General features: G+C 35.8%; 1 protein-coding gene and 1 long non-coding RNA gene across 6 annotated transcripts in view; one reads left to right on the top strand and one right to left on the bottom strand.

Moving 5' to 3' along the window:
* LOC125113494 (uncharacterized) overlaps window positions 1–8,336 on the bottom strand; it is a 92,898-nt gene extending 84,562 nt beyond the window's left edge. The window contains exons 1-2 of one of the 2 annotated variants that reach the window (XR_007131474.1): window positions 8,008–8,336; window positions 2,201–2,317 (exon numbers count right to left, since the gene is read on the bottom strand). This is a non-coding gene — a long non-coding RNA (uncharacterized LOC125113494). The remainder of the gene's footprint in view (window positions 1–2,200; window positions 2,318–8,007) is intronic. The other variant, XR_007131473.1, reaches the window with a different exon arrangement.
* Window positions 2,582–13,856, top strand: part of POSTN (periostin) — a 34,297-nt gene continuing 23,022 nt past the window's right edge. For 2 of the 4 annotated variants that reach the window (XM_047756243.1, XM_047756244.1), the window contains exons 1-7: window positions 2,609–2,813; window positions 4,157–4,255; window positions 7,384–7,448; window positions 9,334–9,491; window positions 11,814–11,978; window positions 12,865–13,011; window positions 13,541–13,682. In XM_047756243.1, coding sequence (XP_047612199.1) covers window positions 2,695–2,813; window positions 4,157–4,255; window positions 7,384–7,448; window positions 9,334–9,491; window positions 11,814–11,978; window positions 12,865–13,011; window positions 13,541–13,682 — 895 coding nt within the window. In that variant the 5' untranslated portion in view covers window positions 2,609–2,694. Of the gene's footprint in view, window positions 2,814–4,156; window positions 4,256–7,383; window positions 7,449–9,333; window positions 9,492–11,813; window positions 11,979–12,864; window positions 13,012–13,540; window positions 13,683–13,856 lie in introns of all 4 variants that reach the window. The other 2 variants (XM_047756245.1, XM_047756242.1) reach the window with 2 other exon arrangements.

Genomic DNA, 13,856 nt, shown 5'->3' with positions numbered 1-13,856 from the left:
AGAGAAATTAAGTCAAAATTGTTCTTGAAAATAATAAATATATTTTCTTTTCCCAGGCTAGGGGTCAAATTGGAGCTAAGCTGCCAGCCTACCTTACAGCCACATTAATGCTTAATCCCCACTGGGCAAGGTCAGGGATCAAACCCACATACATCCTCATGGATACTTGCCGGGTTAATTTCCACTGCACATCAATGGAAACTCCTCAATATATTTTCAATGTAAATGTACCATTAAGAAAAAAAGTAGGTAACATGACAGGAAAGTATTAATTCTGCCTTCACCACCATCCTTATAATCAAGTCTATTTGTATTATGCTGGACTATATTTAAAGAACACTTTTACTCTTGATACACATTATCCAAGTCTATATCTTTCCCTCTGGACCTCATTCCTTCCTCTCTAATCAAACCCCACTGGATTCGAGCAGATTTCAGCTTCACTAAAGCAAAGCTTATAAACATTTGCAGCTGTCTAAAATGAAAAGGGCTGGATTGACAATAGAGAGAACTCCAGCAAAGAGTGAATGACTATATAGTGGGGACGTTGGAGAGATTTCTGGATTTTGAGTTCAACTTATTCCCATGTAGTTCCAAAATTCTCTTGTTATATCTTAGAAGATAAGCAATCAATGTTATAATATATAACCAGTCTAGATTGAAAACTTTCATATAACTATGTTATCAATAATGTTCTAATAGTTAATATACTGATATTAGGTAGAACTTATTTTCATAAAAGTCTTCGCATGCTACTCAATAAGGCAATTATCGACCATCTACTATTTGAACAACACAAGAGTAATAGAAACCTATTATATAAAGCAAACTAGTAACATACAAGTAAAGTTAGAGTAATTCCATTCAGAGAAAGATAAATGATAAATTCTCTTCTTTCCAGAGTACCAGAGAAAGAATATAATTTCCCTTTTCTGCATCTTTTCTCCAGCTCTTTTTGAATTGCTCTTTTATTTTCTATACCTAACATCAAGATTTTCAAATTGAAAAGAACCTTCCAAATCATATTTCCAAATTTATTGTTTCATTGTATGCTTTCTTAATAAACTAGGAGTAAGCTGCAGAACTATTTTAGTGCCCCAATACAAGATCTTACAGCAAGCTTAATATAACTCTACTGATACAACCAGCCTCCCCTAAAAGCCCGTTCAATGGCACAACATGCAGATTTAGTCTAAAATTTCTCCATATTGCCAGTGGGGAAACAACCGGGTCCTGCTATAATGGGCCACTATAGCAGGAGCATTTGCAGTACGATGTCATTTGAATTATGCTTTGACTTCAGGATAGTGTGTAACCTATTTAACCAGGGAGATGCACTGCAGTTGTCTCAGCTTATCGCTGACTTCTGACATTTGGATTTCTTTTACCCAAAGTGTTCTGAACATTTGACCTACGATGTGAAGTGCTGAGGGCTCATAGTTCCTAGGCTAGCAATTGCAATGTGTAACACTAGGAGACTTTAGCTAGTCTTGATACAACAGAAGAAATTCTTTGTTGTAGGAAATGTCCAGAAAAGGCAAATCAATAGAGACAAAATATGGTAGTGGTTACCTAGGGCTGGGGTAGCGGTGGGAAGTTTTGGGAGTTGACAGCTATGGGGTTTCTTTGGGGGGTGTAAAAATGTTCTAAAATTGACTGTGGTGATGGGTACACAACTTTGTAAATATACTAAAGGCCATTGAATTATACACTTTAAATGAGTGAATTGTATGATATGTGAATTACATCTCAATAAAGCTGTTAAAAAGAAGAATTCTAGCAGTTCTGCTTTTTATTAATACACATTGAATTATTCTCTTCCTGTTAGATTGGTAACAGTTGTTTCCAACAGGGGATGCTTTTGTCCAGTGACTACCAAGAGATGTGCTGTCTAGAGATGGCCAACATCATGCCATGAAACAAAAAAAAATAAATCGCACACATTCTTCTTTGCTGCTTCATCTCAGAAGTTAGGGATACTTGCCAGAACTAGATTTATGTTAACTCCATGTACTCCTTGACATTTGAAAAACGAAGTGAAGTGGGAAGTATCCCTCCAGTTTTGTAGGCTGCAAAGAAAAGGTGATCCCTCCTACATGCTTCATCAGCAAGTTAAAATTCTTATTTCATACTTTGCGCAAGTTCATATCTATTCAACATTTGTTTTTAATCACCCGCCATTTACTGCCTTCACACTTACATCTATCTTTGTTTTCTGGTGAAAAATAACAACTGTTGTTCAATTCGGAGGTAAACTGAAGATGACAAGATGTGATAAGATCCAATCATGCTCTCACTGAGCACAGGAACATGGACTCTGAAAGGGACAGATTACAAAATGATCTTTCAAACTGAAACAAAATCATTTCCCATAAAACCCCCTCTAAGTTACAAAAGAATAAAACAGAAATATGGACATGAAATGAATCAGGGGTAAAGAGAAAGATAAATCATAAAAATAACTATCTTTTTGGTAATGAGAGGAAAAGGAGGCTCAGCGTGCTCAGCAAACAGAGCTGACAACAGCTGACTTTCGCTGGCAACAGGGAGTTGCTGAAGGCTTTTGGAGGGAGTTCAGATTCTCAGGTTGATACAGCGCTCCCTCCCAGAACTCTGACATGTATATAAACCCTGAGCTCTCCATAGCCCACTGGCAGTTCTCTTCGTGGACTAACTGCAACGGAGAGACTGAAGATGATTCCTTTCTTACCCATATTTTCTCTCTTCTTGCTGGTTGTTGTTAACCCTGCAAATGCCAATGGTCATTATGACAAGATCTTGGCTCACAGCCGAATCAGGGGCCGGGATCAAGGGTAAGTCAGTTTGATGTTATAAACCCTTTTTCCCCCCTTAGCTTGCTGTATGTACAATTTTACATAAAGCTCCTTATTTATAGCTCAGGGTTTCTTTTTTTTCCTACTTATTACAATGTAACAAGAAAAGGAAAAAATGAGTGATTTATTGTCTTAACCTTTAAGAATTATTGTCAACATAACTTGTGCATAATTGCTTTTTATGAAACTATATAATTTTAATCTAATTAACAACATTTAACAGGGCATTTCTTTATGATTCAGTTTATTTGTGTTTTTTTTCTGTCCAAATGTTTGGAATGAGGTTTTCAGAATTAAAGAATCTTGTGAGAGGCTCTCATTATGTAAGCTTTGCAGGTATGTAAGTTTTGAAATATCTCACGTGATGTTAAGGAAATTTTCATTTAAGTTATGAATGAAAATTAAATCACAGGTAATGTAACATGTTCTCTGAATGTCTTGAAGCATTTAAGAATGCTCTTAAATTTTGCATTCTATAAAATTTCCAAAAATTATATTTCTTAGAATAAATTTAACTACGTTAACTTAGCATTTTTAAAGTTATCAGACATAATTTAGTAACTTAACCAACCATTTATTACTATTTTTTTGAAATGGATTTTGGCCCCACTTCCTATGTTTCAAAGGGACTTTCCTAATGCTCCAAAGTTTCCTTGCCTTACAGGGTCAATAAGACTTCCATCTCTTTAGGGGAGAAAGACACTTAAAATTTTGGCCAAGGATGTTTTAATGTCATTACTTCCAGTCAAAGAAATAAAATTTCTTTTGCACAACTGTATTATTTAAGTTAAGCTTAGCATTCATTTACTTCTGTGATTACTTACCTAAAAAAGTACAGAGTATAGTGACTTTGGACTTAGTAAAACTTTCCTGTTTTGCTGTCTGATCTGCCATTGTCCCAGAGTCTAAAAGCTACTCCCACACCCCAAATGGCACATTTGACTTCAGTGGGCCAGGGCAATACCTACTATTCAAAGTGGTAAGGCACCTGAAAACAAAAGTATGTTAAATTTATGTTAAGTATTATACTAGGTTAAGTTTTATGATACTGGCATTTTACTCTCAAACATGTGTAATTTCCACTCTCTCTCTGTCTCTCAGATTTAGTTTTTCCAATGATTCAGTAGAACTGGATCAAGAATGAGATTTGTGCATGACTAAAATCACAACTTTTTAAAATCTTCAAATGTCAAATCCACATGTTAAGTTTTTTCTTTCTTGCTTTCTTGCTTTCTTTCTTTTTTTTCACTATCTGCCTTGCAGATAGGAAAAACTAGTTGTCATTTGGAAATTAACTCTCTTTCCCTTCCTCTATGTTTCAGCCCAAATGTCTGTGCCCTTCAACAGATCTTGGGCACAAAAAAGAAGTACTTCAGCACTTGTAAGAACTGGTATCAAGGTGCCATCTGTGGGAAAAAAACGTAAGTCTCATCTTTTCCTTAGTGTGCCAGTTCCAAAACCAACACTATGACACTCATGCCTTTCCGTGGACATACACATCATCCTTCTTGAAAATGCGCTCCAAAATTGTGAGCTTAAGAAAAATGGATCGTGTGTGAATAAAGACAAAAATTTTCCCTGCATTTCTCCCTACACCAGTGCAACTCTCATTATTCCTGAGAGTCTATGGCAAGGCCCATGTGATCTGGTGTAGAATCACTGTTAAGAGTCTAACTATGTCATTTCTGCTCCTGATTTGGCCTCCTTTATCTTAGGCAAGTCAATTAACTTCTGTGCCTCAGTATCCTTATTTTATTAAAAAAAAAAAAAAAAAAAGGCCAGAAGAACAAATAGATCTGAAATATCAGGGTTTTAAGGTAAAAATTAATGCTTGCCTATAGTCATTTAGAAATTACCTAAAGTACTCCACTTCGCCCCAGAGTTTTGACTCAAAAAAACCTCAAAGTTTGGAAGGGACTTAAGTTTTATCTCTTCATTTAATCCAGTCATTCCAACCCCAACTGCCAGATCCTCTGGGGTCCCCAAAGGTGACAGTAGAAGCTCACCACTATATTTACTATTTCAATAGCCGAAAAGATGACTGCTGTTCAACTTAGCTATCTATTTCACTGATTAACTTAAAACTGGAAAACATTTTGTATTACTTGATAGCTTATTGGTTTAGTCAATTAGTAAGTATTTGTAGAAGAAATACAGTCCTAGACATATGCAAGTCAGGAACTACTCATGCGGTACAACTTCTTCATTTTAAGATGAAGGAGCTGAGTTCCGGGCACAATAAGTTTCTAGATCAAAAACGTTAGAGAGGTCATCCTCAGTCGAGAAAACAATGGAAATGGTTCCTGCCTGCTTCCTGTTAACTTGGACCCCACCCTCAGTGAAGGGCTCCTTGAGAACCAGAATCATAAGCTCATCATCATTAAACTTCAGTTGCCTTCAACAGGTGTAAGACTTGGAGGATGTTAAGAACATATTCCTAACCTAACAATACTGGTTGCAAATACTAAGTATGGAATCACTTAACTTTTGGCGTCCTTATTTCTTTACCTGTGAAATGCAGATTTAATACTTAGAGAGTTTCTGAAGCTAAAATAAATGAATAAATGTGAAATTACTAAGTAACTCTAACTCACGAGTCCAGTTGTCCTTAAGCATAAAACTGCTTTAAGCAAATTGGATATATGCTGCTGGGAAAAGGAGTTGTGAGCAGAGACCTATTTAAAAGGATAGTATTATCTTTATTTCCATTAAAAATCATGTATTCAAGGCAGATAACCTTAGCTGGACTGTGCCTCCCCACAGTAACCACAGGACCTTGTTGCCCATTCCCACATGCTGCCTTAATAGAGTTTCAACTGACATTACTTTTTGACCTATTAATTTGCAGACATCTGCTAGACTTGTGAGTCATCCACACAATTACAATGTAAGTCAATGGGTACAATGATCCTGGCCATGATTTAGGCCTCAATAGGGGACTCTGAAGCTCTGGATCCTTCTCCTTTTGTTCTCCATATTCTAGGTTGCCAGAGGTCTACTTGGAATGCACATTAACTATGTAATAAGAAAGGACTTGCTCTCTGAAATATTTAGGGTAAATCTTTACTACACCTTTCCTGGAAGTTAATGATATCTGATATAATCTTACCTTAATCATCGAAATGTATTAGAGATGCTAAGGCTTGTACAAAGCATATGCCAAGATTCTTTGTTGCTTTCTTTCCAAAAAAAAAAAAAAAATTTCTCTGCTTTGAAACCTGCCTTTTAACCGGAAACATAGCAGTGTCTCCTTTGTTTAATTATATTAACTTATTTCCCTTAACTTCATTTTCACAAATATATTTACAAATGTGCTCTGGAATAAATGAAAACGCTGGTTTCTAGTTTCAACAACTAAAGAAGTCACTAATATTAACAGGAAGAATGTCTGACCTGCCATCACTTGCTACTGCTAAAATGTCAGTTATCTTTAGTACTTAATGTAGCAGTGGGCACAAACATTTACCTTCTGGTCGAAGAGTGGCTTTGGGGATATGGAGGAAGTAACTGAGTCTAATGAAAAACCTGAAGTTTCCTACGTTTAAGAGATTCTCAAAAATACATATTGGCTCAGTAATATAATATTTTATAGACTTCCTTTTAAAAACATCAGTGACATTTTCAGTTGGCATTTCCATGAGATTTTAGGTACTATTCAGAAAATAAAGATAAATTTCCCACTTTCAGGTATCAACACAGATAACCATATTTCTCAACTATCAGGTGAAATTACAATTGCCTGTTTTGGAATTCTATCCAAAATATAATTCCATATATAACATATGCGAAAGCTAAATTATAAGCAATTCTTAATCAACTCCTTGGCAACCAAATATTTACTTTTTTTTTTTTTTTAAGGCCATATCTGTAGCCAATGGAATTTCCCAGGCTGGGGATCAAATTGGAGCTGCAGCTGCAGCCTACACCACAGCGACAGCAACACCAGATCTGAGCCACATCTGTGACCTATGCTGCAGCTTATGGCAACAATGGAGCCAGGCCAGGGATCGAACCCACATCTTCACAGAGACATGGGGTCCTTAACCTGCTGAGGGCTACAATGGAAACACCCACATTTATTTTTAAGAATATCTATGTAAATAAAATTCTTTTAGAGATCATATTTGCATAAGGTCCCCTATAGTGTACATATGTTTCCAATACCAAAGCATTGTTTTATTTGAGATTCGCAACTACCCCATGAGTAGATATTTTAGCTACTACGTTCAAGTTAAGTATTTTGGAAACTGGAACTCAAATTTATTGAAAGACTTGCTCAAGATCACACATCTACCAAGTAGTGGAACTGGGAAACAAACTCCATGCTTTTGGCTCAAGATTCTGGAACTTTTCCACCATGCCGTGAGACTAGAGAGAAATCAAGCTAATATAAAATACTTCGGTGCCAAAAGAAGCAAATGAACAAAACCACTTGATTTCTAAACTCTTAATAAATGATGACAATAAGTGACATGCTTTGCTAAATTTATGTTATATTGTATCCTATGTAGTCTCCCCATTTTAATAGCAATTTTCTTCCAATGTACAGGACTGTGTTATATGAATGTTGCCCTGGTTATATGAGAATGGAAGGAATGAAAGGCTGTCCAGCAGGTAAAGTTTCAATTACCGAATTAAATGAAGAATGTGTCTTGTTTGGGGAAAAAGGGCTGAAGTAGCTTGGAGAGAGTTCAGTTTTTTGTGTGTGTGTATTTAGTACCATGATAAATCCAAGACAGAGTCCCCATATCTTGAATTTAATCATGAATTTATCACAGTGATAAAATATTAAGAAATATATCTTATACACTGGATGCTGGACAATACAAAGAAGCTTAATCTAAATTTAAATTAGTCCAACTTTCCTTCAAGAACGAAGATCTCCACTGCAAAATCCTTCTCTTTGTATTTGTCCAGAAACATGGGCTGACCTCTTGGCAAGGCATCATCTTCTCTGATTTTATAAGTTCCTCCTATTGAGTTTGTTTCCTATAACTTGCCAACTAGGGAAAAAACAGTTCATCTATTTCCTCTTTGAAATGACAGCCATTCAGATATTTAACAGAAATTATCACACCCTTCCCCCAGCTACAGTCATTTCTCCAACAGAATCTTCTCTTCTCCGGGCTCCCCACCTCCAGTTCAAATGTGATAGAGACTTTGGAGCCCTTACCATCATTCAGGAACAGCCTCTGGTCCAGTCATTTGTTTTATGATTGTGATCCAAAGCTGATGTCCACAAGCCAAGTGTGGCGAAGCAGCTGAAAGAATATTAAAACAAATACTTCAGTTTGGGGAGCTCCTAAACTTTGGTTAATGTCATCGGCAACCATGCCATATCATTAACTCATGTTGAATTTTCAATTCATTTAAATTGATCATAGGCCTTTTCTACATGAGGACTGTCAAGTCAAGTCTTCCTCTGGGATTTCGTTCTTTTTTTTTTTCTGATTTAGGCATAGGATTTACATGGAACCTTGTGACATTTAACCTGCTAATTGTGACTCATTTCCCTCATCCTGTTGGAGTTTTTAATAAAATCCTGATTTTCTAATGCAGTTTACTAATTGTGTGCCTAGTACTGCAATATTCACAAAAATAATAGCCATTTTTCTTGTGATATTATCCAAATCATACTAAATTTCAAATAAGATAGGGTCATAAAAAATAAGTTGGCTGTGCCAAGCTGCAGATTGGCATTCATGTATTGATCTTATGAAGTTCAGGAGATATATCCTGGAAGTGTTATGTATTTTGATCTATTTCTTTCCTTAAATTATGATTTTAAAAAAAAGCTCTACATATTTCTATATTTAGACACCTATATTTAACCGTTTTATATTATTTAGGAGCTTTGAGTCAACATGAAAAAAATTACCTTCGCCTTGCTCTCTCTCTCTCTCTTTTTTTTTGTCTTTTGTCTTTTTTAGGGCCACACCCATGGCTATGCTGATTGCCAGGCTAGGGGTAGAATCAGAGCTGTAGCTGCCAGCCTACATCACAGCCACAGTAATGTGGAATCTGAGCTGTGTCTGTGACCTACACCACGGCTCATGGCAATGCCACATCCTTAACCCTCTGAGCAAGGCCAGGGATCGAATCCCCTTTCCCATGGTTGGTAGACAGTTCGTTAACCGCTGCACCACAATGGAAACTCCCCTTTGTCATTCTCGATGAGAAGTGAGAAACTTTTTTTTTCAGCAAAATAATTTAAGAGACTTGCTGATAATGAGAATTGAACCCTTTTGACATAGCAGATTTGATACTTAGACTAAAATTAAACTAGGACAATAATTTAAAATTCATTTTCAAGCAATACAAAGGATGTGGGAAATGATATATTTCAACTCTATTATTTGACATAAAATTGATGATTTATAGAATTTTATTGCTAAAATTATCAGTTAAGTGTATTGGACAACTTGATGTAAAGGTTAAATCATTGTAAAATTATATTCATGAAATGTTATTGTAAGTACATATTCATTTCTTATTTCAGTTTTGCCTATTGACCATGTTTATGGTACTCTGGGCATCGTGGGAGCCACCACAACACAGCGCTATTCTGATGTCTCAAAACTGAGGGAGGAGATAGAAGGAAAGGGATCATTCACTTACTTCGCACCCAGTAATGAAGCTTGGGACAACCTGGATTCTGTAATTTATTGTTTTTATGAATGTAGTTTTTTGCTACTTTTATTTTAATTAATTTATTAACTTAGAAATTAACATAAATTGTATATCTTTCTGTTGTGCATAAAAGGATGAATTATTGAAGGTAAGGAGTAAATAATTTTAATACATCCAGTGATGGAATAACACCCCAGCAAGCTCATGGACTAGTTAAAAAAAGGGCAAACCAATAGTGGACTGAACAAGGACGTGTTATTGTTCTATTTTATGCCTTTCCTCTTTCCCTTTTGGTTATGAGAAAATGTATGTCATTTTAGATGACATAGAAATGAAAGGCAAGAGCTTTAAATTTACAATATGCTGGATTATGTACAATTATTACTTTAATTACATGTAAACATATATGCCTGTTCAAAGACTGGCAGATTTGTAAACGTGTGGATATTTAAATGAAGGGTTGTAAGCAATACATTTGTTTTTCAGGCATTTTTTGTGCCTCGTCTGATTTACAACCCACTAAATCATGACTCAATATCCAAATCTGTAAAACTGGTGTAGAATATATTCCCACTTTCTACTTGATGTGAAGATGAAATGATAATTACTACTAGAGTCAGATAACACTGAGTAAAACAAGCAGATTCCTCTAAATTTTATTTTGCTACGTTAACTGTGTAGTTAATTGATTGCATTATAGAACCTCCTCTCTTCTGGTTGTCTTTAACTACCTCTCTAACCACCTCTCTGGTTCCTTTTGCTGACTCCTCTGCTTCTTTGCCTTAAGAGAATGGTTCTTAGTAAAATGTCCTCTAGGAACTATACTCAGCAGTTTACTTGTACAACCCATGACCTCTGCTTTCACTTTAATGCACAGAACCATTGAACCCCAGGAGAATACTTCTAACATCCATCTTCTTATTTCTCCTTGGACACACCATCTTTATTTTTAAACAAAACATTATCGAAAACATATGCTACTTTCTTTCTCCCCATAAACAATTGCTTTCCTGTTGTCTCTTTTCCATAATTGGCCATACCAATCTCAGAGTTCAAACTTGAAAATTATGAGTCATGCTTACTTCCCCTCTCTCCAAATCTTAGAAACAACTGTTATCCACCCACACCTCATGTTTCACCCCCATAATACTCTCCTTTCTGCTATGCGTTACCACCAGATTAACCTTCCTAAAGTCCAGGCTGATCGTTACATTCCAATGCTGCAAAAGCTTCAGTGGCTCCACTGCCAATTTAACTTAACTTTACTAGGGCACTAAAGTCTTCGATTTTATTGTCCCCTATAATTTTATAAAATTTCTTTCTTAATATTATCTGATAAGTGTAGAAGTAGACAATAACCACTCTGGACAACTTCTGCTTGCTCAACATCCGCCCAGTGCCTGCAACTGGACTTAGAATGATCACCACATCATTCCTACCCTTTTGACCCTTCAAGACCTGTCTCCAAAGCTTGAATTGCTGGCTATCTTCATTTGACCACCAATCTATTTTTTTCTCCTCCTGTTCTTTATCTTACTATGTTCATTTTTACCTGTTGTTACAGGGTAAGTTGAGACTTTCCCTTACTTATCATTATATTTCTCATAAACACCAAGTACAGTATGAAATAATATGGTAGTGTATAAATAAAAAGGTATAGGATAGTTGAATTCTTGAATTTTTTATAGAATAAACATCAAATGCTTATTAAAAATCCAATGTTGTATACAAATATAATGCCATTTTTGTTTTGTTTTCCACTTAACAATATTTTATTTTATTTTATTTTATTTTTGTCTTTTGTCTTATAGGGCCACACCTGTGGCATATGGAGGTTCCCAGGCTCGGGATCTAACTGGAGCTGTTGCTGCTGGCCTACACCACAGCCACAGCAATGCCAGATCTAAGCCACGTCTGTGACCTACACCACAGCTCATGGCAACACTGGATCCTTAACCCACTGAGCAAGGCCAGGGATCGAACCTGCAAACTCATGGTTCCTAGTCGGATTTGTTTCCACTGCGTCACAACGGGGACTCCCACTTATAAGATTTTAAATATTGATAGATCTATATTCCCTAAGCCTTTACATCAAAATCATCCCTTCATAAGTATATTCACTAAAAACTTTATTTTGTCTCTGAAAACGTCCAAGTGTTCTGTAAGATCCAGAACACTTTGCTTACAAAATTTCTTAATCAGTTAAAACACTATAATTTTAAGTGATTTATGTCAATTTGGTTTGACTGTCTGGATAATTCAGTGAGAAAATAATAGAGTAGAAATTAGGTGATTATGAGAATTTTTAACTACAATAAAATAAACTTCCGTTATTTTAATTTTTCCTAGGATATCCGTAGAGGTTTGGAGAGCAATGTAAATGTTGAATTGCTGAATGCTTTACATAGCCACATGGTTAATAAGAGAATGCTGACCAAGGACCTGAAAAACGGCATGATTATTCCTTCAATGTATAACAATCTGGGGCTCTTTATTAACCATTATCCTAATGGGGTAAGTTTCACTAATAAAAAGCACATTGCCTTTAATTTTTTTCTGTACCTTTTTTATAAGGTCCACAGAAATAATAAAATGTTAGTGAATATGAGTGCCAAATCATGACTTTTCCCTACTTCTAGAGCATGTAAATTTCTAACTCAAGTGACTGATTTCTGCTAAAGAGTTAGTGAGAAGAAGAAATTAAGCTGGCAGTTCATTGACAGGAGATGTAGCTGTTCTATAAAAGGAAATTTCAGTATTTGATATATTTGAAAAACTAATAAGAGAAAAAATAATAAATAAGAATTTATCAGATAATTTATTAAAGCATAATCAGAGAATGTGTATTCCTTTATTCGCCCTCTGGCTACTGTACTGATTTAGGTTCTTGTGTGTTTAGATAATGTCTTCGTGGGAAACTTCTAACAAGGTCATAGGGCTCTTTGATCAGAATTCTAGGGACAAAAAGGGTCAGCTATGATGCAATATTTAGGAAATCACTGAAACAAAACTGATCATATTTATGCAATAATTATTTCTGCCTCAGAACTTTTTTTAGGATTAATTAGACCATGTAATTCATTGATCTATATATTAGAAATAGTGTAAGACTATATAAAGGAAAGAGAAGAATAATGTTTCAAAGATGTTTTTGCCTTATGTTACTAGATATGTTAAGGGTAACTGGATTTGGGATCTCAGCTGGTTCAGTTTTCGCTTAGGTTTTTTTTTTAGATATAGGAATATGTGAGTCTTCATCTTCAGCCTTGACATTCAGAATGTCAGTTCCTTTATGTTACATTTACCAATAAACAGGAAAAACAGGAAATGGGCTTGCAAGTCTCCATGGTCAACGGATAGCTGTGATTTCTGCGATTTGATTTTTCTCAAATAATTACAGGTTGTCACTGTTAATTGTGCTCGAATCATCCATGGGAACCAGATTGCAACAAATGGTGTTGTACATGTCATTGACCGTGTCCTCACACAAATTGGTACCTCAATCCAGGACTTCATTGAAGCAGAAGATGACCTCTCCTCTTTTAGGGTAAGTACAAGAATAACAGCAGATTGTCTTAGACCATTGAAATTCCTCCGCTTTCCTTGTCAGGCTCTAAAGAAAAAAATAATAATAATAAAAGACTATTAAATCTAGCAGAAATGTAACCAAGATATTTCGTGACATGAAAAGGTTTTCATTTTACACAGAATAAATCATCTCCTCATATGAAATAATAATATTTATGTGGGCATGACAGGTAAAAAATGATCAGTTACATGACTGTAGTATATTAGTGTATTTAGAATGTGTTCATCAGTTATACATTTATTGCCTTATTTCTTCAGTCACACAAGCATTGGCAGAATTCCCCATCTAGCAGACAGCTTGAGGAAAGATTGAAAAGATAGGGTTGCTTGTGCCAAAAAAACCACTGTAAAGATCTATCAAGAGTTAGATCTAATTTCTATAGTTCTCTATAGCGTCAACTCTGTCATGTCAGCCTAGACTGAAGGTGCTATAGTTTTCTTCTGGACTAGCAATGTGCAAGCCTCTGAAAAGCACATTTGTGTTTCAGGCAGCTGCCATCACATCTGATATACTGGAGTCCCTTGGAAGAGATGGTCACTTCACACTCTTTGCTCCCACCAATGAAGCTTTTGAGAAACTTCCACGAGGAGTTCTAGAAAGGATCATGGGAGACAAAGTGGCTTCTGAAGGTACTTGAGTGTCTTCCTCTAGGAGAAACCGCCCAAAATTTCAAGAAAAGGAAGTGAAAATGAGATTAAGTCCTGCCAGTATCACCAGCTTTGATAAGAAAAGACAAAGAAAAACTTTTGTGCTGGCGTTCCCGTCGTGGCGCAGTGGTTAACGAATCCGACTAGGAACCATGA

The sequence above is a fragment of the Phacochoerus africanus genome, chromosome 13, assembly GCF_016906955.1.
Source record: "Phacochoerus africanus isolate WHEZ1 chromosome 13, ROS_Pafr_v1, whole genome shotgun sequence".
Classification (NCBI taxonomy): Eukaryota; Metazoa; Chordata; class Mammalia; order Artiodactyla; family Suidae; genus Phacochoerus; species Phacochoerus africanus.
This window is presented reverse-complemented; position numbering and strand designations above follow the sequence as displayed.